We start from the raw sequence: 24,810 nt of genomic DNA, 5'->3' as shown, positions 1-24,810 counted from the left end.
ACCCCAGAGAGAGAAACCCCATCTACCAAGAGCTGTCAGCTAGTATGAGGTTCGCAGCTCTCTTGAACGGCAGCACGACTGGGAAGTGTGACAGTTGCTAGTACTAGACCCATCTGAGGCCTCATATTTTTGCTGAATGTGAATGATGTTGGGAGAGGGTCATGGGATAGGGGTCACAGGGAGTGGTGGGGGTGGGATTAAGAGCTCGGAGGGAGGTGGTTGTCATGGAGACCCCCCTCCTCCTCATTGCTGGTTCTTTGATCAGGTACTGAATACCTTTGAATGAGAGAGGCCCCTCCACCAGATGCCTACAAGCCCCTGCCCAAGTTTGTTCATTGTGCTTTCCTGTGTGGTTAATACCAGTTGAGGTGGGATGAGGCTTTTAAATGGGCTTTGAGGCTCTTCGGTGGGCATTTAATTGGCAGCAGGCAGGAAGGTCATCCAGAGAAGGCCAAGGTTTAGACCATTATAGATTGTATTATAGCTAAGAGAAAGAAGGCAATGTGATGATTCCTAGGAATATGTGCATTCTACAGGTAGTTTGTCCCTAACGTCAACACAGTGCTCACCCCTGAATTAATCTGTTGAAAAGAAATGCAAGATTCAACTAGTTAGACTTTTTTGTCCTGTTGATTTGATTTGATTTATTATTGTCACATGTATTAGCATACAGTGAAAAGTATTGTTTCTTGCGCGCTCCACAGACAAAGCATATCGTTCATAGAGAAGGAAAGGAGAGAGTGCAGAAGGTATTGTTATAGTCATAGTTGGGGTGTAGAGAAAGATCAACTTAACATAAGGTAAAAAGCATAGAATGATAATAAAAGATAGAATTAGAGGGTATGCTGGGGACAGCTCACAAGAAGCTGCCATACTCCAGCACCATCTTAAAGATTTAGATGGCCTTCGAGAAGTTAAAGGCAATTTGTTACAGTAAAAGTTTTAAAAAGTGAAATCTTATCCTTTAGTTTTCTGTCCTTTGGCTTTGTGGGGATTACGTTATTTGAAAAACTGTCTCCATGGCAACACCTCGGCCAATCAGAGTTGACTTGCCAGCCAGTCAGCACCCTTTTTCTCCTGTAGTATAAATTGTTATTGTTTGACATTGGCATTTTTGCATTTGTCCTGATGAATGCAAGATGAAAAACTTTGGCAGCATGCCTCTCTTTTCAACTTTATCCAAATTCTCTCCTACCAAGCGACTGTTAATAAAAGTAATGAAAAAATAGGGTGATTCAGACAGAACAGATTGTCCATCCTCTGATTAACCATTTCATCAGTTGCTTGCACTGTGACGCTGCTGGCTGTCTGATTTGCTGCCTGCTCTGTTCTGCAGGACAGTGGCAAGCCCTGTCATGGCTGCTGCAGTCTAGGACCGGTTCCTGCCTGCATGCAGTGCCCTCCGACAGCTCGCCTCTGACCCAATTAGTGATAAATGGATTGCACCAGTCAAACAGAAGCAATGCAGGGTCTGTACCTGGAAAGTGATTCAGGTGGTGGGTTCCTGACCCCAAATTGAAAATCTAGCATTTTCACTCTGTTTCCACCATAAGCCAGTTTCAAATCAGTATGACTTGGAAAGACATTGAAAAAGCTCCTGTATGAAGCACTGTGGTATATGCATCAGGTGTTATTGGATAAAGCAATTATATGGAGATTGAAATTTAAGAAACAGTGGTGAATTCTGTTTTTTTTTTATTCAATTGCTCAGACAGCACTCTTTTTAAAAATATCTGTCTCTGGCTGTGAGGCTGATGACAGAAATTCCATCATAGCAGTTGGGAATATTATTTCCAGTAACAGTTGGGTAATATTATTACTGGTCTCTGCCACCAGTGGGAGATTTGTAATAGGGAACAAAATAGTCGATTGAGACTTAAATTGCTAAGCTTCTGTTGTCTTAAATTTTTTTTGGCTAACTTTAACAGACTTCCTTGTGTTAGAGAGTTGTACATCAATAATGGTGCATGTGTTATTTGGTCTACCACACCTTGGGTCCCACATCCTTTTTTTAAAAAGTGCTTTCATGAGACATTATCTCCGTCACACTTGGACCATACGTGCGGTTGGAATACACAATGCAGTACTAATAAAAATGTACAGCTACACAGGAAATTTCAGCTTGCAGTTCACAAAATTTAGGGATATTGGCAATAGCAAAGGTCAAAGTGTTCTTTGTGATGTTTTGGGAAGTGTGTTTGTAAAGTTGTTTTATTCTAAAAAAAGTTGGAAAGGCAGTAGACTTGAGGAAGTTTGCTCTTTACTGGTAAGTTGTGCTGTAAAACTGCACATTTAATTACATTTGTACATTTAAAAAAAAATTAACTGAGTTCAAGTGATGCATGAATTCATCCACATTGAATAAAGCGGAAAAGCATCACAGGACTTGGTGCAAAATATGAAGTTAAAGAGGAATAAAATGAAACTAGAGTGTGTATCATAATAAAAATTGTGCTGGAGAAACTTAACAGGCCTGGCAGCTTTTTGCAGAGAGAATTAATGTTTTGGGTCCATTATGACGACGACTCTTTGACCTGCTGAGCTTTTCCAGCACTTCCTGCTTTTGTTTCAGACTTCCAGCATCTGCAGTATTTAGCTTTTATTTCAGCTGTCTATCACCTCTTCATTTTACCCATCAAGAAGATGGGTAAAGTTTCTGAAGCTTCTGAAGTTCTTGACCCAAACGCAGTTCCTGAACCGCAGTGAAGTGCTGTGATTTTTTTTTAACTATGGGTTGGACATAGAGGCAGGCCCAAAGTCTGCCTCAGCTAGAATGAGGATCAAACCCTGTGCTGTTAGTGTTAGTCTGATCCACATGCTAGTCTAGCCTATGGAACTAACGGGCTCCCCAGTACGGGAATTGCAAGATGATTGAACTCCAAATTGTTATCTAAAAGTATTCAACTTTTATTTTGCGATGAGCAGAGAATGTTATAAAAATAGTGATGGGCAAGTTTATGGAGCGATTTAAAAGCAAGAATGGGAATTTTAAATTTGAGGAGCCAAAGTACATCAGGTTCAGGGGTGAGAGGACTTGGTCTGGAATAGAATGCAGGTAGTAATGATTTGGATAAGTTGTAGCTTAAGGAGATCAAAGGTGGAAATAGGCATTTCTGTAAATCTGGAAGGGCCATTTGGACTCTTAAGTGATAACTTTGTTTCTCTCTCCACAGATGCTGCCAGACCTGTTGAGTTATGCAGCATTTTCTGTTTTTATTTTAGGCACTTCTTTGAAGAAAGGGCTATGGGGTCAGAGGTTCACCGTGGGTGGGACAGGATGCTGAACTTGCTAACCGTACAATGGAGACTTGGATCCAAAACCTGTGTTCCTTTTAGTGCTTTATAGTTCTAACTAATTCTACCCATGGTCTTTCTCACCACTCTGCATGAATTTGAAGAAGTTTTTTTAGTGTTCAGAATACACCTAATGAGACGGTGTGAACATGCAATTTAACCAATTCAGAATATTCCTCTTTGACTAAACCCCCTATAAACAATGGCATTTATCCATAAACCAGGTTTCCCATTATTTTGACTAATAAAAGAGCAAAGTTAATATCGAACAATCTGTCACTACGCTAAAGGGCTCTGATCGCTTGGGCTCAGTTATTCTACTAATGACCTCAGCTAATGCTCCACTCATTACTGTCATTGGATGTGAAGAGAGGAGTGACGATGATCAACCTGCAACTTAGGAACATAAATAATGAAAATAAACTCCAAATTGACTAACTCTCAGCCTGTTGAATGCCGAGGGAAGCAGCAGTTTCTTTCAGCATGCTTGACAACATTCCCAACTTACACATTGACTCTTAAACAAACGAACTGTAATTCTGAAACAAACACGACTGTTACTGTAATAAAGCTAGTCAGCTAGGAGTAATAGCGTTACAGTAATATCCAACGCAGGCTACAAAATTAGTACCTAAAATGTAAAATAAAAATGAAACAATTTAAACATTTAATTCTGACCTTTACGTTGTACCTTGATTATGCCCGATTTAACTGCATTTCTGGTAACCGCTGATAGTTTAGCTATTTGTCACCTCCTGCAATTTGGTGCGAAAGTGCAGAGATACTAGTTTTTTTTAAATTATAAAGAAGCCAATTTAAAACGTGACTGGAATAAGTTAGTGTTTCAGGCTCTTTCGAGACGGGTTTGCCCTTGTACGAAGTTAGATTGTATCAGATCAATCAGACTCCAGTCTTAGTCATTGTAATTGTTTCCAAAACAATGGAAGATTGTTAGCCCATCCTAAACCCTTCATCTTTTAATCACTTCAAAAATGCATATAGTCAGGTTTGTAGATAAAACAGTTAAATAGCTCATTACAGAAAGACGTCAGCTGTAAATACCTCAAGTATTTGCAAAGCAGTGATTTACAAATAGGATTTGGTAAGAGATCAGACAAGAGAATACAAGGACTTGAATGGGACGCTGTCCCACTGATTTCTCCTTTAGCCTTGCACTGCCACCTCACCTCCTTCCTCACTCATGACTGATCTGTACCTCAACTCCATTTACTTACCGTTACTCCATTTCCTTTAACACCATTACCTAGCAAAAATCTATCCATCCTCATTCTTGAAAATTTCAACTGTCCCAGCACCAGGGCAGAAACGTTTGGTTTGTGTAGATTGGGATTCCCCTGTTTTTGTTCTGTAAAGGCTGAATCTTGGTGTGATTCTGCCATCTGCTGTCAAAACACGTAAATGCGCCTGATCATTCCTAAGAATGCTGTTTGTGCCATTACTAAGCGTGGTTTGCTATTTATCATGAATGGGATCCCCTCTTCATATTATATTAACATGCTTTAATTGCTTGCAATCAATGTCCAATCACAGCATCTAAGCTTTTGTCTCGTGGGAAAATAATCCAACTCTGGTAGTTGTGCTTTTTCATAATAATTTTCCACAAAATCAAAAAATGCAGGTAACACTCAGCAGTTCAGGTAGCATCTGTACATAGAACAAACAAGTTAAATTTCAGATTTAATTTTTCATCAGGATTAGTAGTAACTACAGACGGACATCCGGGACCGGATGAAGTGTATCCTAGGATATTGTGGGAGGCTAGGGAGGAAATAGCAGAGGCATTTGAATCATCGATAGTCACAGGTGAGGTGCCTGAAGATTGGAGGGTGGCAAATGTTCTGCCTTTGTTTAAAAAGGGCTGCAGGGAAAAGCCTGGGAACTATAGGTCAGTGAACCTCACATCTGTGGTGGGTAAGTTGTTGGAAGGTATTTTGAGAGACAGGATCTACAGGCATTTAGAGACGCAAGGACTGATCAGGGACAGTCAGCATGACTTTGTGAGTGGAAAATCATGTCTCTCAAATTTGATTGAGTTTTTTGAAGGGGTAACCAAGAAGGTAGATGAGGGCAGTGCAATAGATGTTGTCTACTTGGACTTTAGTAAGGCCTTTGACAAGGTACCACATGGTAGGTTATTGCATAAGGTTAAATCTCATGGGATCCAGGGTGAGGTAGCTAAATGGATACAAAATTGGCTTGATGATAGAATTCAGAGGGTGGTTGTAGAGGGTTGTTTTTCAAACTGGAGGCCTTTGACCAGCGGTGTGCCTCAGGGATCAGTGCTGGGTCCACTGTTATTTGTCATTTATATTAATGATTTGGATGAGAATATAGGAGGCGTGGTTAGTAAATTTACAGATGACACCAAGATTGGTGGCATAGTGGACAGTGAAGAAGGTTATCTCGGATTGCAACGTGATCTTGATCAGTTGGGCCAGTGGGCTGACAAATGGCAGATGGATTTTAATTTAGGTAAGTGATGTATTTTGGTAAATTGAATCCGGGCAGGACACACTCAGTTAATGGTAGGGCATTGGGGAGAATTACAGAACAAAAAGATCTCTGGGTACATGTTCATAACTCCTTGAAAGTGGAGTCACAGGTGGTCAGAGAGGTGAAGAAGGCATTCAGCATGCTTGGTTTCATTGGTTAGAACATTGAATACAGGAGTTGGGGCGTCTTGTTGAAGTTGTACAAGACATTGGTAAGACCACACTTGGAATACTGTGTGCAATTCTGGTCACCATGTTATAGAAAGGATATGATTAAACTAGGAAGCGTGCAGAAAAGATTTACTAGGATTGAGTTTGAGTTATAAGGAGAAGCTGGATAGACTGGGACTTTTTTTTTGAAGCACGGAAGGTTGAGAGGTGATCTTATAGAGGTCCATAAAATAATGAGAGGCATAGATCAGCTAGATAGTCAATATCTTTTCCCAAAGGTAGGGAAGTCTAAAACTAGAGGGCATAGGTTTAAGATGAGAGGAGAGAGATACAAAAGTGTCCAGAGGGGCAATTTTTTCACACACAGGATGGTGAGTGTCTGGAACAAGCTGCCAGAGGTAGTAGTCGAGGCAAGTACAATTTTGTCTTTTAAAAGCGTTTAGACAATTCCATGGGTAAGATGGATATGGGCCAAATGCGGGCAATTGGGACTAGCTTCGGGGTTTAAAAAAAAAGATGGCATGGACCAGTAGGGCCGAAGGGTCTGTTTCTGTGCTGTAAACCTCTAGGACTCTATTCATACAGTAAGACAATAAAAGGAAAGGGGTGAGAAACACAGTTGCTAACACACACTAAATTACTTAAAGGCTGAACATGAATTTGTTAGACAGCGGAAACGATCGATATCAGGCAACAGGAAGAAGCATAATTGACATTGAAGCAACAGAAAATGTGCTTTGCTGATATAAGGGTGAAGCAGATCTGAAATGGGAACAGGAGAAGTTTACAAAGTGGCTGAAGTTCAAGTCTGGTTATTAAAGTCCGTAGTAAGATTTCAAAATGTCTGGTAGGAAGATGCCCTTTCTTGACCTTGGAACAGTGCTGAAGGCAAGAAGTTGGAGGGGAAATGGAGCAGTGAATAATAATGGTGAGTTTCAGCCTACCCTGGATAACATTTATAGACAGAACCATTCTTTACAAATGTCACCTTCTGTGGCTTGGTGTCAAATTTTATTTGATAATTGTTCCTATGAAGCATCTTGGAACATTTTATTACATTAAACCTGAATGTAAATACATGTTGTTGTTATAGGGTCCTGGACAAGGTTATGAAGAGGGATGAATGGACAGGAGATGCATTCTCTGTCTTATTGTTCTCATTCATGCTAAGCCAGCATTTATTGCCCATCCCTAATTGTGCTTGAGAAGGTGGTGGTGAGCTGTTAGAGAGGGAGTTCCAGGATCTTGACCCAGCAACAGTGAAGGAATGGCGATGCATTTAAATTTTGCATGAGAAGGTATTGGGATGGGGGAAGAGAAACCACTATCAGCATCTTGGGGGGGTTACCATGGACCAGAAACTGAACTGGACTAACCAGAGAAACACAGTGGCTACCAAAGTAGGTCATTGGCTAAAAGTCCTGCAGTGAGTAACTCATCTCCTGACTCCCCAAAGCCTGTCCACCATCTACAAGGTACAAGTCAGGAGTGTGATGAATTACTCTCCACTTGCCTTGATTGGTGCAGCTCCAACAACAACTCAAGAAAATTGACACCATTCAGGACAAAGCAACTTCCTTGATTGGTACCCCATTCCCCACCTTAAACGTTCACTCCCTCCACTACCAATGCACAGTGGCAGCAGTGTGTACCATCTGAATGAGATGCCCTGCAGTAACTCGCCAAGGCTCCTTCAACAGCACCTTCCAAACCCACAACCTCCTGCAGCTAGAAATGCAAGGTCAATAGACCAATGGGAACATCACCTTCTGCAAGTTTCCCTTCAAGCAGCACACCATTCTGACTTGGAACTGTATCATCGTTTCGTTACTGTGACTGGGTCAAAATCCTGAAACTCCCACCCTAACAGCACTGTGGATGTACCTACATCTCATGGACTGCAGAGGCTCAAGATGGTGGCTCACCATCATCATCTTGAGGGCAATTTTTACGTAGTTATTCTTTCACGGACTGTAGCCTTTGATCGGTATTTATTGTCCATCCCTAATTGCCAATGTGGGGGGGTAAGGAATGCTGGCCTAGCTAGTAATGAGTGTGGCATCAAGGAGCCTGAGCAAAACTAGAATCAAGAGAATTGGGGGGAAAACTCTCTGCTGGTTGGGGTCATTCCTGGCATAAAGAAAGATGGTTGCAGTTGTTGGAGGTCAATCATCTCAGCTAGAGGACATCACTGTGGCAGTTCCCCGAGGTAGTGTTCTAGGCCCAAACATCTTCAGCTGCTTCATCAATGACTTTCCCTCCATCAGAAGTGGGGATGTTCACTGACGACTGCACAATGTTCAGCACTACTTGCGGTGACTCTGATGTCGAAGCAATCCATGTCCAAATGCAGCAAGATCTGGACAAGATACAGGCTTGGGCTGAAAAGTGATGAGTAACATTTGTGTCACACACATGCCAGGCAATGACCATATCCAGCAAGGGAGAATCTAACTATTGCTCCATGATGTTCAGTGGCATTACCGTGACTGAATCCCCCACTATCAACATCCTGAGGGTTACCATTGACCCAAAACTGAACCTGGCTTGCCATATAAATACTGAGGCTACCCGCACAGGTCAGAGGCTAGAAATTCTGCAGTAGTTAACTCACCTCCTGACTCCCCAAGCTGGTCCACAATCTACAAGGCACAAGTCAGGAGTGTGATGGAATACTCCCCACTTGCCTGGATAAGTGCAGCCCCAGCAACACTCAAGAAACTTGACACCATCCAGGCAAAGCAGCCCACTTGATTGATACCCCACCCACTAATATCCACTCTCTGCACTACTGATACACAGTAACAGCAATGTGTACTGTCTGCATGATGCATTGCGGCAACTCATCAAGGTTCTTAGGATAGCACCTTTCAAACTCATGACCACTACTATCTAGAAGGACAAGGGCAGCAGATACATGGGCGCACTACAATGTGGAAGTTACTCTCCAAGCCACGCTCCATCCTGACTTGGGGATATATTGCTGTTTTTTCATTATCATTGGGTCAAATCCTCTAACAGTGCTGTGGGTGTAACCTACACCACACGGACTGCAGAAGTTCAAGAAGGCAGCTCACCACCACCTTCTCAAGGGCAATTAAGGATGGGCAATAAATGCTGGCCAGCCAGCGACACTCGAATCCCTTGAATGAGTTTAAAACAATCACATGAAAGAATTTTTAAAAAGCTTCTGATTGAACAGTCATTCGGAAAATGGAGAGAAGAAAGCAAGGGAAGTTTTGTGGAGGCATGATGTTGTAAGCAACAGAAGATTGACAAATGCTAAAATTGACAAAGGTCAGTGGGATGAAAATGAAGACAAGGGTGGTCCAATCATGGATGTGGCGGGGGTGTAAAAGGAGTAGGAGCAAAGGTCTGATACAGATCAGTCGCACCCCGTACCACAGTCATAGGAAGTCCTTTGTGAAGGGAATAGTTGGCATTTTGGAAGCTCTGGCCTGGAAGTACATCACCAGTTGATGTAACTGGAAGAAAGGGATCAATTCCTTACTGGAAGTGAGGTTGAAAGCTTGATCCATGATCTTGTGATAAATGTTATTTTCCAGAGGTTCTGTTTATCATTTCTCATGCTAATATTATCTTGGCTCGTGTCATAACACACATCAATGGAAGTTAACCAATCTTGGCCAAGTGGGATATTAATCTTTTGGAGTGAAACTTAAGTCTCAGATTTACAGTTTTGGGATGCGATGCAGGGAGGATATGGGGAAGAACTTTTTCATGCAGCCTTCTGCCAACACAGGCGGTGGAACTGGTGACTATCGATGATTTAAAATTGAAATTGGTTCGGCATTTGATTAAACTTGCAGGATGTGGGGGATAGCCTGGGGAATTGACTGACTCAGTTACTCTACAGCAAGGTGACATTGACTCGATAGCTCAAATGACCTCCTCAAATGTCATAATGCTCTATAACATATACATTTTTGTGTAACTATGAGGACTCTGCCAGAATTAAAATTGAAGAGTCACAGGATAGTCCACCTCAGCAAATGAGTACGTCTCTGATTTCATCCCATCCGTTTCCTTTCTGTTGGTCTCTCCTCTAGGTCGACCGAGTCAGCTATTTATTACAAGAAATATATGGCATTGAAAACAAGAATAACCAAGAAACAAAGGTACCTATTTCCTGATGTCTTCAATTTGGCTTTGATTTTTGTAACTGCATTGGATGAAGATCAGTATTAGATTTTTAATGTTAAGAAAATCTGTAAATTATCTTCTAGTTTCAGTGGTATTTTATTTGAAACCTCTCTTTTCAGTATTTACAAAAATCCAAATGAAGCAAGCAATAACCAACATTACATTTTCTCCACAGTAAGGGCAGTGGAGTGATTGCCTAAAAAGCTTAAAGCATATTAGTGTTGGTTATTAAGTAGGGTCTAAGAGCAAATTAAGTTCAAGTTTATTTATTAGTGTCACAAGTAGGCTTACATTAATACCGCAATGAAGTTACTGTGGAAATCCCCTAGTCGCCACACTCCGGCGCCTGTTCAGGTACACTCAGGGAGAATTTAGCATGGCCAATGCATCTAACAAGCACGTCTTTCGGACTGTGGGAGGAAACCGGAGCACCCGGAGGAAACCCACACAGACACGGGGAGAACGTGAAAACTCCGCACAGTGACCCAAGCCGGGAATCGAACACTGGTCCCTGGCGCTGTGGGGCAGCAATGCTAGCCACTGTGCCACCGTGCCACACTGTTAACTGATTATTTTGTAAAATATTGATGGGAAAGTTATACATTTATCTCCCATGTCCTTGTAGAGCATGTCATAGTAATTGTAAAATTTCCCAGGGTGGAATTGAATGGCCCTGCCTCCCTCCTGTATCGAATAACGTGGCAGGAAGGCTCAGGATGGAGACCATGTTGCCTTCCCGAATTCCCACAATTTAAGTCGGGGGTAGGAATGATCAAGGATAGACTCCCCAGCCAGAGGTTAGTTGAGACCCAAAATTGGCTATTAAAGGACTCTGGGGCAGGGGTCATGCTGTGTGGTCAAACAGTTGGGGAAACCATGACCAGCATGCTTGCAGCCTGGTCAGGCATCTGTCCTGTGCACTGACCATCCCACAACAAGGCCAGGACCTGCCTGACTGGCCCTGGCGAGTCTGCCCACGCGCATGCATTCTGGAGCTCCAGCATCAATCATAGAATCCTATTGTGCAGAAGGAGGCCATTCGGCCTATCGAGTCTGCACTGACCACCATCCCACCCAGGCCCTATCCCCATAACCCCATGCATTTACCCTAGCTAGTCCCCCTGACACTAAGAGGCAATTTAGCATGGCCAATTCCCACCTAACCTGCACATCTTTGGACCATGGGAGGAAACTGGAGCACCCAGAGGAAAGCCATGCAGACACGGAGAACGTGCAAACTCCACACAGACAGTATTCCGAGGCCGGAATTGAACCTGGATTCTTGGCGCTGTGAGGCAGCAGTGCTAACCACTGTGCCACCGATCCTGCAACCTGAGCCTCCTGCAGTATCAGCAGTGGAGTTTGTAGTCGCAGTGAGCTACCAGCCTCTGACTGGCAGTTCTCAGAGGCAGGAAATGCCCCTTGCGGGATCCGGGAGCCCTGGCACCTCACTTACCTTTTGATCTCAGTGGGCACCAGGAATAGTTGCAGTGGGGTTGCCACGGCTGTCCGGCTAGTGCAGGGTCCACAGCCACAAGCAATAGGTCCAACTTACTATTTCTGCCGGCAATATGTAATTGAGAAGAATTCAGGGAGCAAATTCTGCTTGCTAAATGAAAAAATATTTAGCTGTTAAGCAGTATGAAAACAATCATTTGTTTTTGTCATTGTAAAATATCTTTCTTTGCAGCCTTCGGATGATGAGAACAGTGACAACAGCAATGAGTGTGTTGTGTGCTTGTCTGACCTCCGCGATACTTTAATCCTTCCCTGTAGACATCTGTGCTTATGCAGTACCTGTGCAGATACACTACGGTACCAGGCTAATAATTGCCCTATCTGCAGATTGCGTAAGTATAGCATGCTGACAATAACAAAGAAAACAAGAAGATTGTTGAAGGTTAATAAACAAGAATTTACAAGTAACATTTAGTATGCTCATTTGTATATGCATTTTTAAAGTTAGCACAGGTATAGTGTCTCAAAACGGGCAACTTTGGAACATAGTCGCTGCTGCATTTCACAACTTACCACTTTTTAAAAAAGAAATCCGAACCTTAATCCAATGGCTACGCGACATATGAAATCAAGAGAATAAGTTCCTTTGGAATACATGTTGAAGTTTTCTATCCATTTGAGTTTCTAGCCTTTCTAGAACACTCTCCTGTTTTTCCTATTGATGGTGGACCTGACATGTTGCTTTTATTTTCAGGTAGACTTTTCTTTCTTTTAGTGCAGGCTGATAAATTCTCACTCTTCCACTTGTCATTTTGTAGTTTTCTCTTCAATGACACTACTACTTTTATCCTTACTGAAGATATGCCTCCAAGTAGAATAGGGTAGGGGTTTTAGTTCAGTCGGGCAGCATGGTCAGTGCAGGCTTGGAGGACCGAAGGGCCTGTTCTTGTGCTGTAATTTTCTTTGTTCTTTATATAGCTAAATACTCTATCTCCTTGCATTCTGCAGGAGTCTGGATATTTTCTTGGCTGTTAGGATTGGGCTGGGCGTTCCTTTGCGAGCCGGGGTTTGGGGTTGGGTGAGGCGTTTTGGGCCAAACTGGGTTAGGTGGGGCCAAGAGACCACTCAGAGCGCAGAAAATGTCAGGTAGGTGAAGTGGGCAATTACCTAGCATGCCATTATGCCAATGCAGCAACTCCCTGAACAGGTCCGTAAGCTTTTTCACTCATTTAGTAGGACTAAAAATTCTAGCATGGCCCACTTTTTAAAAAAAAGTCCGGTTTTTGGATATCTGGAATGGAAGTACTGTACTGCATTTCTAAAATTAGAATTTTAAAGATTTTTGTCCTAAATGATGTTTTAATGGTGTTTTTCCGATCCATGCACTGTTACATCTGATGTCCCTCTATCCTTGGCCCCTACTATTATTCAACTGCATTTCTCAACTATTTCTCAACTGCACGCAGCCCTTTGGCGCCATCATCTGATAACAGCCTTGATTTTCACATGTATGCTGACAGTACTTCATCCTACCTTACCAGCACTCTTGTATATTATCACCCTGCTTACCCAACATCCAGTCCTCCATGAGCAGAAATTTCCTGTAATTAACCATTGGGAAGTGCAAAACCATTAACTTTTGTCTCCTTGATAACTCCGTTTCTTAGCTGCAGACTCCACTCCTGTCCTTGATGTCTGCCTGAAGCGACCAGTCTATTCACAACCTAGTCAGCTGACCTTCTGACCATGTTGTCTGTGCCATCACATTGGACACCTATTTCCAATCTCCCTTACATTGCCTGACTCTACCCCTGCCTCAAGTCACGTGGTGCTGAAAAGCCTTTCCATGTCTGTTATCTCTGGGCTTGTATATTCTGATGTACTCCTGGCCATTGTACCTGCCATAAATTTGGTCATCCAAAACTTTGTTATCCATGTCCTTACTTGTGCCAAGTCCCATTCACCCATCACCCTTGGACTCACTGACCTGCATTGAATCCTGGTCAAGCGATCGATTTTTAAAATCATCATCTTTGTTTTCAGACCTCTTCATGGTCTCACTGCTCCCTATCACTGCAATCTCCTCCAGCCCCACAACCCCCTGAGATATCTGTGTAATCCAATTCCGGCCTCTTGGGTATCCTCAGTTTTAATTACTCCACCATTAGGGGCCGTACCTAGGTCCCAAGCACTGGCATTCCATTCCTATACCCCCATCTCTCTACCTAGCTTTCCTCCCTTAAGATATTCCTTGAAACCTACCTCGGGTACGTTGGGTATATCTGGCAGAATATCTCAAATAGGCAATTTGGCACAACCTCTGTATGTGTGAATATTGTTGTCAGCCAGGTTTCTTTGCCTGAATTCATGAAAAGCTTTTCTCTTCCTAGCATTCCGAGCACTGTTACAGATCCGAGCTGTGAGGAAAAAACCCGGGGCCTTGTCACCGGTTTCATTTAGTCCTGTCTTAGCACAAACTATGGACCATGATGACCATTCAGTAAGTCTGTCAGGTTGTTCTCTTGCTTATTCATCTTTAAGCTTGAAAGAAGGTTTTAACTTAGTGCATATCTGTAGTTGATACCCATTTTGTGGTCATGTTTTATCTGATAGCCTATTATTATTAAAGCTAGATACATGTGCATACTTGTTACCCTGTTGATTTCTTATCTAAATACCACCATCTTGGTATGCTCCAATTTATGCATTCAGGTAAGATGCGGGAGTTCCCACAAACCTTTTGTTAGTCTGAGAGGCCATAGATTTAATTGCATCCACCAATTCAGCTAATTATGGTTTCTGTTTTTGCTAAGGAAAATATGATACTTACTGCTATTGTCCCTACTTCAAAATTAATTCCTAGTTTTCAAATTCTTGTTTGCTTTTGACCCACTGTGTCTCCATTTTGTGCATCCGATTTGCCTTCATAGTGGAAGAGCCTTTAGCCACCTCAGCTCTCTAGAATTCTCTCCCTGAACCCTCCAACTCTGCTTCTATGTTGGGTTAAGAAATCGTACTCCATCTACTTCAACTCCATCTTGTCACGACTATGGGTTTTCCCCCTTTAGCAGAATTAAGCCTCGTGATTTGATCTTGTGCTTTATAAAGTCAAGTGAAGCACTTCAGTAAATCTACTATTGGTTTAATGGTTTACTATGTTTAGCAACTTTGCTTCATCAAGTGGGAGTTTATTTAAATTGGGTGTCTACATTGTTGCTTGAGGTTATTTACTTCATGGGATGTGCGCGTCACTAGAAAGGCTAGCATTTGTTGTCCATCCCTAACTGTCTTTGAGCTGAGTGACTTGCTCGGCCATTTCAGAGAACAGTTAAGAATCAACACATTGTGGTGGGTCTGGACCAGAAAAACATTCGTGAACCAAATGGATATTTTAATTAATTGAATTCATTGATGCCTTGGATTTAAATTCCACCAGCTCCCATAGTAGGATTTGAACCCATGTCCCCATTGTCCTCTGCTTTACAAGTTAGAAACATAGAAAGAAACATAGAAAAACGACAGCACAAAACAGGCCCTTCGGCCCCACAAGATGTGCCGAACATATCCCTACCTTTTAGCCTACCTATAACTCTCCATCCTATTAAGTCCCATAGAAACATTCAGTCCAGCGACATTACCATTTGCCATCATAGGAACAAAAGCATGAAAATAAAAGGTTGGAATAAACTTAATATACTTTTTACACCTTTTTTTTCTCAGCTTGCGAAATGAAACTTTTGGATCAGTTACTTAGCAAATGATTACCTTAAAGTTAGGTTATACCATTTTGTGCTTCAGGTGTTTTTGGTTGCCTCTTCTTCCTAACTTATTTGCAATGCTTTTGGGAGCATGATTGCTAACATGATTCTTCTAAATCTTTAGGCATCAGAGCACATTCCTCCTGGATTTGAGCCGGTTTCCTTACTGGAAGCTTTAAATGGACTTCGATCACTTTCTCCATCCATCCCTTCTGCTCCCCTATATGAAGAAATCAACTATTCTGGGATTGGGGATGGCTTGTCTCCATCAGGCAGGCAGCTGTCAGCGATAGACAAGATGGTAGATAATTGCCCCCAAAAGCCCAAACTGAGCAAATCCTCAGAAAGGTAAGTGCACAACAACCCCTCATCAGTTCAATCTTGCTTATTGTGAGAGAATTCTAAATCTCTAATAGTTTCTATGGTTTCAACTGGTTTATGGAACTTGCACACATCTATTTTGGCATTCTAAACTAATGATGCCTATTTTGAATTTTAAAAAGTATTCATGCAGAAACACTCAGTAAATGAGGCTATTGCTGATATTTAATATTGTTTGCGATTTGCTAAAATTAATTAAAAGGAAATCCTCAGGCAAGTTGGAAGTTCGAAAGTGAAAATTAATTTTTATGTTGGTTTAAAAACAAATCTGGGCTGAAATTTTAAGATGATGGATTGCCCTACTGATGTCAGGATTACATCCAACATCGTTACCAGGTTTGAGATCAGAGCAATAAGTAAAGTCAGACCAGTGAGGAGAGAAATAAAATTGTAAGCTTGGATCAAATTACCTCAATTGTACAATATATACAATTTGTGTATAAGGAAAACAAAACAAATAAATTACACAGTATACCAAAAAAACCTGACGTAACTGGAGAAGATAGTGTGTATAGCTCTGCACAGGTGTAAATTATCTGATGGAATTTCAAAAAACATTATACCCAGATCTATATTGTTTACATTTGACAGTAAGGGTGTCTAATTGTAGAATTGTATAATAATTTAGCAGTCTGCGCTCACCATCTTCTCCAATACAAGAAGAGGATGAAGAAAAGCTATCAGAAGATTCCGATGTTCTGTTACAAAAGAATGGACCACAACGACCAAATGAATCCAGCTCACAAGAAGTAAGTTACTATGGGACGCTATCGGGATCAGCTAATAGGAGAATTAACTTAAAGGAGTTACTTAGCCAAGGAATTTTTGATTATTTTTATTGGACGAATAAATAAAAAGTATAATTCAGTGACCGAATTTGTAAACTTTTTAATTGATTAACTTGCGTACTTTAAAACTCGGTTACAGGTTGCATCTAGGTTATGAAACAGTTGGTGTTGTACCTGATATGTAATTAGCTAAAGAGCATAGCAAATGGACAAGTGGAAGAAATTTCCCATTTCAACTCCTTGATGAATAAAAGGACCCTGAGCTAATTGTAATGTTTCCTAGTTAAGATTATTATTCAACTTTCTTCTTATTCCTTCCTCACCCCATCCAAATATAAATATGAATCAAATATGAGTTAGTTTATCTATCATGACAGCTCTTGATTGCCAGGATAATAGCGATACTACGCAAGGAAAGGTTTTTTTTTTCATTTGATCTTGAGATGATGTGTCGCTGGCAAGGCCAGCATTTGTTGCCCATCCCTAAATGTTCATGATTTGAAAGTTGAGAGAGGGTTGGGAAGGTGGCATGTGTGTGCGTGTGTGTTACTTTGTAGAGTTAATGGTCCTTTTGTTTATTTAGCTTCTGGAATTTTAGACCAGGTATGCAGAGATATGAGAGTGATTAGGTTGATTGACAGAGACAGAGTCATGTAGTTAATTGGAGGAGCTAAGCTTGAAGGAAAGATAGAGTTTCATTTTCATTTTAAATCAAGAACAGTTGCTGTCTGGGCTATCTGAAGAAAGCAGTATCTCTCTGTCTCTCTCTCTCTCTCCAAAGGCTTTCTGAAAGGTCCAAGCCTGGTAACTTAAGTCAAGTATGCCTGTGTTTTGCTGACTAATTATAAAGAGAGATTCAAGTCTAAAAGAGAAATATTGCTTGATTGGAACTCATAGAGATAGGTTAGCAGTTAAGAATTGGTATCTTGTTGTCATGTTTAAGTATTGTTCAATAGTTAAAAGCTAAGCTAATTTATTTGTTATAGTTGAACTGTGTTGTTAAATAAACTTTGTTTTGATAAAAGCTTCCCAGTTTGTCAGTGGTATTGCGCCTGCATTGATGCATCATGAGTGAGATTCTCTGACTGCGCTCGCCCCAAAAACGGAGAATCCCGCCCGAGGTCAATGGACCTTTGTGTGGTCCGTCCCCCCTGCCCGCTATGATTCCCCTGGAGAGCAGGACGGGAGAATTCCCCTTCGTATCCTCCCACTAATGCCAAATTAGAAAATTGTTGGGGTCTAGTCTGACTTCATAATATACCTTGGGGTTTCTGATCAGTGCCCTAACCCGATGGAATATGAAGAACTTGGCTGAAACTGACATGAGAACATAAAATAATTACTTTGACAATGCAGATTTTCATATTCATATGTTATATTCAAACATTAGTAATATATTGAATGTTGCTTTATTGTTCTGTTTTTATTGGCATCTGGGATCATGTTAAATTTTCAAGAGGTTTTCAATTAAATTAATTCATGGGATGTGGGCATCACTGGAAAGGCCAACCTTTGTTGCCCATCCGCAATTGCCCTTGAGAAGGTGGTGATGAGTTAAAATAGGACCACATTGAAAATTAGCCTCTGAAAAACTTAGTCCTTTGCCTCATTTCATATGTACATAAATGTCCTGTTGTTGGTATGGACTTCATCCTGTATTGCCTGCAATAACTGCACTGAATGCCAAAATTAGGTCACTTTGGTGATTTTCTACAAATGCAAAGGCCTACAGTCTTGATGTTAATGGAATGTAAACAAAAGGAAAACTAATGGGTAGAATTTTATAAACCTCCGGCGACGGGTTTGCGGAAGTTATTCCACCAATTCTCGGAGAGCTAACTAACTGCGGGACAGGCAGTATCAGCGGGAATATGTTCCCTGCTGAGTTTTCAGGTGGTGGAACAGGAAGTCCCACCATCCAAACATCTTGCCGAATGTTTCCCCCATTAAATTCTTACAATTTCACCCATTTGAGGTGGCCTAGAAGCATTTGCATTTCAGTACAGATCATAAGACTTGCTATAATTACATAATTCCATGTCTTGCAGTTTCAAACTCAGACCTGCTGGACTAGGGTCTACAGCAGAAATGTGTCCATTATTCAGCACTATTTATGAGTATTACTAGGGCAAAAACACTTGCAATTGTTGGAAATGACACTGTTACATTTGATTCCTAGATACTGGGGTTAAGTTGTAAGTTTTTGCAAAGAGGAGCAACCCTTGTATCTGTGCTTGACCTGTACCCAATTTGTTTGATAATACTTGAAGTAAAAAAAGAATGCCAGTGCACCTAAACCCAAAGAGAAAATAATACATTAAATCTAGTGTTTAAAAACCGTGGATATTACCCTTAACGCACATACAGTCACCACAGGGTTTTTGTTCTTAAACAGAAATAATTTAGTGGGGTAAATGAGTGAAAGTTATTTCAAATTTTATGGTATTGAAAAGTTTAGAAGAATAGTCACTTAGTGCTTAATCAAGTAAAGTACATACAAGCTTCCGTTTAAAGTCAAAATGTATTTTACAAAGGAAGTTACCACGGTTCTGTCATTTGCTTATTTGCCTATATTGTCATGAGGTTAGAAAAGTATGGGAATGTGATAGTCAGTAAAATCTGCTGAAGCTCCGACTTGTAAACTATATGACAACCAACGTGGGTTTCTGTTTTTCAGAGTACTACACTTGCAGCATCCCCAGAAATATGCACCCAAAATGAAGGTGAGATTATAGAATTGCAGAACAAAAACAGCAACAGCATGTATTTACACAGCATCTGTTAACAGAATAAAACTTCCCAAACACTTGTAGCATAAAAGCAGGCCATTGTATCTGTGCCTGAGTCTGCACTTTGAAAGAGTTATTCAGTTAGTCCTCAGTCCCTTGCTCTTTTCTCATGGCATTGCAAATATTTCCCCCTCGTTCCTTTTTGAATATTATTATTGCTTCCTGCAACCTTTCAGGCAGCACATTCAACACCATCATGATTCATTGCAATAAAAAAGGTCATGTTGTTTCTGGTTTTTTTGCTAATTGCCTTATAAATCTGTAATCTCCTGCTCGAGGAGCCAAATGGCCTACTCCTAATTTGTATGTTTGTATGTATCACATCAACCCTTCTGTCATTGGAAAGTATCGAGTGACTCCCCAAAGCCTGTCCACCATCTACAAGACACAAGTCAGCAGTGTGATGGAATACTCTCCACCTGCCTGGATGAGTGCAACTCCAACAACACTCAAGAAGTTCAACATCACCTCGGACAAAGCAGCCCGCTTATTTGATACCCCTTCCAAAAACAATCACTCCCTCCACCACTGATGAAATTGGCAGCCATGTGTCCCATCTACAAGGTGCACAGCAGGAAGTCACCAAGATTCCTTAGGTAACACCTTCCAAACCTATGACAGCTACCATCTAGAAGGATAAGAGCAGCAGATACCTGGAGACACCATCACCTGGAGGTCTTTCAAGTCACTCAAATTTTGAAATATATCGTCATTTCCTTCACTGTGCTGGGTCAAAATACTGGAGCTCTCTCCCTAACAGCACTGAGGGTGTACTTGCACATCAGGGACTGCGACGGTTCAAGAAGGCAGCTCACCACCACCTTCTCAAGGGTAACTAGGGATGGGCAATAAATGCCGGCCTAGCCAGCGACACCCACATTCCATAAATGAATTTTTAATAAAACCTAATTTACTCTTTTAAAAACCCTTCAGATTTTGAGCACCCCCATCAAATCTCCTTCACCTTCTGTGCTCGAAAAGAGAATAATCTTTCATCTCTGCACATAATTGAAGTCCTTACCTCTGGTACCATTCTAATCAATCTCCTCTGGGCCTCTGCAAGGATTTAAGTTAGTTTCTAAAGTGTGATGCCCAGAATTGGTGTCTATAAGTCAGCTGGGGCTTAATAGTTCTATAAATATTTAGTATAACTCCATTGCTTTTGTACTCTGTGCCTCTGTTTATAAAATCAAGAATCTTGTGTTCCTTTTTACAGCCTTCTCAATGTGTCCTGCTATCTTCAAAGATTTGTGTACATACACATCCCTCAGATTCACTTCCCAGCACCTTCTTTCCAATCGATCCCTCTGTATTTTCTCTCAGAGCCCACACACAATGGGTGTTGTCTTTTCAATTAATAAGCATCTGCCCACATAAAATCACTATGCTCACTACTTATAAAAGATCTTGATTATGTCATTTGTTTTTTAACTTTCCATCTTGGTGTACTTGAACTTGCACACACACACCCATATGCACATGCAGTAAGGCACTTTGCCTGCGCTTGTCATTTTACCTAATCTTTGTGTAACTACAATATAACAAGTTGCTGTTATGTAATACATCATTGGTTTAATTCAGTGAGCATCACAATATTCATAGATCGTATTAGAAAATGTCCATTCTCTAAAAGTCCTCTCTCCTTGTGCTTGTGACGATACCTGTATAGTTTAAAATTTATTTATTGGTGTCACAAGTAGGCTTACATGAACACTGCAGTGAAGTTACTGTGAAAATCCCTAGTCGCCACACCCTGGCGCCTGTTCGGGTACACTGAGGGAGAATTTAGCACGGCCAATGCACCTAACCAGCACATCTTTCAGATTGTGGGAGGAAACCGGAGCACCCAGAGGAAACCCACGCAGACACGGGGAGAACGTGCAAACTCCGCACTGACAGTGACTCAAGCCGGGAATCGAACCCGGGCCCTTGGTGCTGTGAGGCAGTAGTGCTAACCACTGTGTCACCGTGCCGCTTCTGTATAGATCTATTATTGCATGGATCTTGCAAACTATGCGATACTCATGAACTGTTGGGATGCTAGTGCTGATTCATGCTAAAATCTGCAAGGCAGCCATTCGTTTTTTTCACTTTTGCACTGACAATGTAAGACTAGAGCAACTTGTAATGTGGCCACAAATTAGCAAACACTTGTATCTATAGAATCCCTACAGTGCCAAAGGAGACCATTTGGCCCATCGAGCCGGCACTGACAACAATCCCACCCAGGCCCTATCCCCATAACTCCACATGTTTACCCTACTAATCCCCCTGACATTAAGGGGCAATTTAGCATGGCCAATCCACCTAACCTGCACACCTTTGGACTGTGGGAGGAAACCAGAGCACCTGGAGGAAACCCAGCAGACACGGGGAGAACGTGCAAACTCCACACAGTGACCCAAGGCTGGAATTGAACCCGGGTCCCTGGCGCTGTGAGGAAGCAGTGCTAACCACTGTGCCATTGTGTCGCCCTATCTGTTTGATTAAAACCCCTTGTATCGTACAATAATCCAATCCTGTAACACCCGTCTCACTCAGCCATGACCAATAATAGTCTTTTAAAGCAGTTAATATCCAGTGGTGCCACCAAATTATGCTGGCCCCAGAACCATTGTTCCCACCATGTACCCAAGGGTACTGACTGCTCCAGTATGCTAATGTATTCACTTAGGAACTACTGTTACAAATGTAGGAGGATATGCCTAATATATATCGACCGACAGTAAAAAGGAAAATTGTGATTTTTGTTTTGAAAATTGTGCCATTTAGAGTCTGGCTTTGAAGTTCTAGGAACAATATTTTAAAAACTGCATCATTTCTGTTTGTTTTAAAAAAAGGAAAGACATGGGAGGCCAATTTTGACTTTGAACATTGTAAATAATTGGAAATGATGAGAGATCCAATATTGCTTATTTGTAATATCGCCTAAAGTCAAAATTACACCCAATATGTCACAACTTGGTTTTCAGTGTGACTGAGTGGATCTAGACTGTTTTACAGTGATTCCTATCTGTTTAAACTTGGTTTTCAGTGTGACTGAGTGGATCTAGACTGACAGTGATGTCTATCTGATTATTTTCTTCCAGTTGAGCGAACTGGCTCTGAGGAAATTGTACAAGACAGCAACAATGAGCACGGCAGGCATGTTATAGAAGACAGTGATACTCCACTCGATATGACTCTGCCAGGTACTTGCCCATCATCTTTTAATAATATTTCTTCCATATGTACTTGGGATTTAAAATGTTACTTTACTTATGTAATGGGACTGAATAAGTGGTACACCTACAATCTTCACAGTGTCTTTTTACCAAACATGAAGTACTTTTGCAGCATAAATGAATGGATTTGGTAAGTAACAATGTTAATTAGGTTGTTATAACAGGAATTTCTTACATATAACAGTCACTGTATTCCATCATATGTGCTATTAGAGATAGTCACGAGTGATGTTCTAAAGCTCCATAGAAGTGCAAGTCTCCGTCTTTCTCACTCTTTCCCTCTGTCTTCATTCCCATTTTTTTCTTTTCCTGCTCCCCCATCAGAAGCCAACCGTTCATCCATTCAGAGTCGAAAGGTCCTCCTATTGTTGATTCCTGATCTGTGGTAAGGGTACTGCAGTTGGCCACGATCTCTTTGGGTTAAAGGGTTGAAAATCAGTAAGGCCTCCAACCAGTTTCCAGCAATCTACATAAAGTCAGTGTTGTGCTTGACGATCTTGCCTCCCTTTCTCTGATTGAATAGCCTGCTAACACTTGCTGGGATAGGCTCTGGGAGGGTAACTGTTGCCTTAGGCAAAGCACCAATACTATCCAGAAGAAATAAATAGTTGGGAAATTGACAAGTGTAGCCTTAACTTGCTAATGTTCCAGTGATCACTGAAGAAATACAATGATATGAAAAATCGCAAGAAACAGTTACCCACTGCTGTGGTAATCCTGTTTTATTTTCTTTTATCCTTTAACAACATCTATACACCCAATAACTATAAGATATATTAAATGGCTCGTATGCCGCCTTGTATGCTGTCAGCCTAAAAACCTGCAATAGAACACTCTCTTTCCTATCTAAGATGCAATCTTTCTGGCTCCCATAAATGCTGCTGTGCTGTGTGTCATTTGGTTTATGCATTGTTACAAGTCTTTGATCAAAAGTTTATTATTTAGCTCCATGTCTGATATGCTGGTTTAAAGAAAGGATCAGAAAATCTTAATTCCACGGTTGTTGGACATGAAATGCCCGACCAGGAACAGTGCTGGAAGCAGAATCCAAAATAGCTTTTCAAAGGAGATTGGGTAAATATTTGGTAATGAAAAACATGCAAGAGTAAAGGTCACCATATTAGAAATGAAGCTAAGTGAATATTACTTTGAGGGTTGGCAGAGGCACAATTGACCTCTTCCGATACTGTAAAGATTCTATGATTCTACAGCTTTTACAATTTCTTTATCTCTCAAGTGAGAATCCGAATTAATTTGAAAAAAGATTTAAGGACTCTGCTTCATCGTTGCCTTATGGAAGAAATTCCAAGTTTTAACCTGAGACTGTTTCTAACCTTTTAATTAATTCTGAGATTATGGATGGCACGGTGACACAGTGGTTAGCACTGCTGCCTCACGGCGCCAGGGTTCGATTTCAGCCTCGGGTAACTGTCTTTGTGGAATTGGCACATTCTCCCCGTATTTGCGTGGGTTTCCTCCAGGTGCTCCGGTTTCCTCCCACACTCCAAAGATGTGCAGGCTAGGTTGATTGGCCATGCTCAATTGCCCCTTAGTGTCAGGGAGCTTAGTAGGGTAAATATGTGGGGTTACGGGGATGGCCCCTGGGTGGGATTGTTGTTGGTGCAGACTCGATGGACCGAATAGCCTCTTTCTGCACTGAAGGGTTTCTATGATTTTAATTTGTGCCCAAGTATTACTGTTTGGCAGACCAAGAGAAAAAATCCTTCACATTTACTTTATTCATAACCCTGTCTCTTAAATTTTCTTTTAATGTCTGCTTATGTGCAATCCTTCAGCCTTTTCACAACTTTTATTCCTTATCCTTGAAGACATTATACATTGCACCTTGTTCTATAGCTTTCCATAATGAAGTGCCCAAACCTACATGCAGTATTTCAGTTACAATCCATCTAACTAATGTCTTCTGCATGTCCTATATCATTCAGTCCTGAGGAACTATCTGAAATTTTGCATTATTTCTTTTAGCACCATCCCTCTTTCTCTCTCTCGCTCTCTGAATAATATCCACATGAGGCGGATCCATTTAGCTGGTTCTACAATCTCTACCCAGGCTCCTCTATGCAAACGATGACAGAGTCTTTAATTGGTATCTCTGCCATTTCCTTAATCTTCACTATAAGCTGGCTACCTTCCCCTCTTATTAGGCTTACCCCAGTCTCCTGCTATCCTCTTGGTGCTAATTTATTTAAGGAAAGCCTTTTCTCTCCTCTGCTCATTTTTCCTATTTTTTTCTTGGCCTTCCTATTATT

The 24,810-nt window shown here is 41.3% G+C and overlaps 1 protein-coding gene across 6 annotated transcripts in view; it reads left to right on the top strand.

Moving 5' to 3' along the window:
- Positions 1–24,810, top strand: part of LOC144510533 (E3 ubiquitin-protein ligase MGRN1-like) — a 155,395-nt gene that overhangs the window by 115,267 nt on the left and 15,318 nt on the right. For 2 of the 6 annotated variants that reach the window (XM_078240045.1, XM_078240043.1), the window contains exons 9-15: positions 10,049–10,117; positions 11,833–11,992; positions 13,991–14,100; positions 15,483–15,706; positions 16,368–16,488; positions 19,205–19,250; positions 22,406–22,507. In XM_078240045.1, coding sequence (XP_078096171.1) covers positions 10,049–10,117; positions 11,833–11,992; positions 13,991–14,100; positions 15,483–15,706; positions 16,368–16,488; positions 19,205–19,250; positions 22,406–22,507 — 832 coding nt within the window. Of the gene's footprint in view, positions 1–10,048; positions 10,118–11,832; positions 11,993–13,990; positions 14,101–15,482; positions 15,707–16,367; positions 16,489–19,204; positions 19,251–22,405; positions 22,508–22,864; positions 22,926–24,810 lie in introns of those variants that run through there. The other 4 variants (XR_013500643.1, XM_078240046.1, XM_078240044.1 and 1 more) reach the window with 3 other exon arrangements.

The sequence above is a fragment of the Mustelus asterias genome, chromosome 23 (assembly GCF_964213995.1).
Source record: "Mustelus asterias chromosome 23, sMusAst1.hap1.1, whole genome shotgun sequence".
NCBI classification, from domain to species: domain Eukaryota; kingdom Metazoa; phylum Chordata; class Chondrichthyes; order Carcharhiniformes; family Triakidae; genus Mustelus; species Mustelus asterias.
Note: the sequence above shows the minus strand (reverse complement) of the source record. Positions and strands in the feature narration are given on the sequence as shown.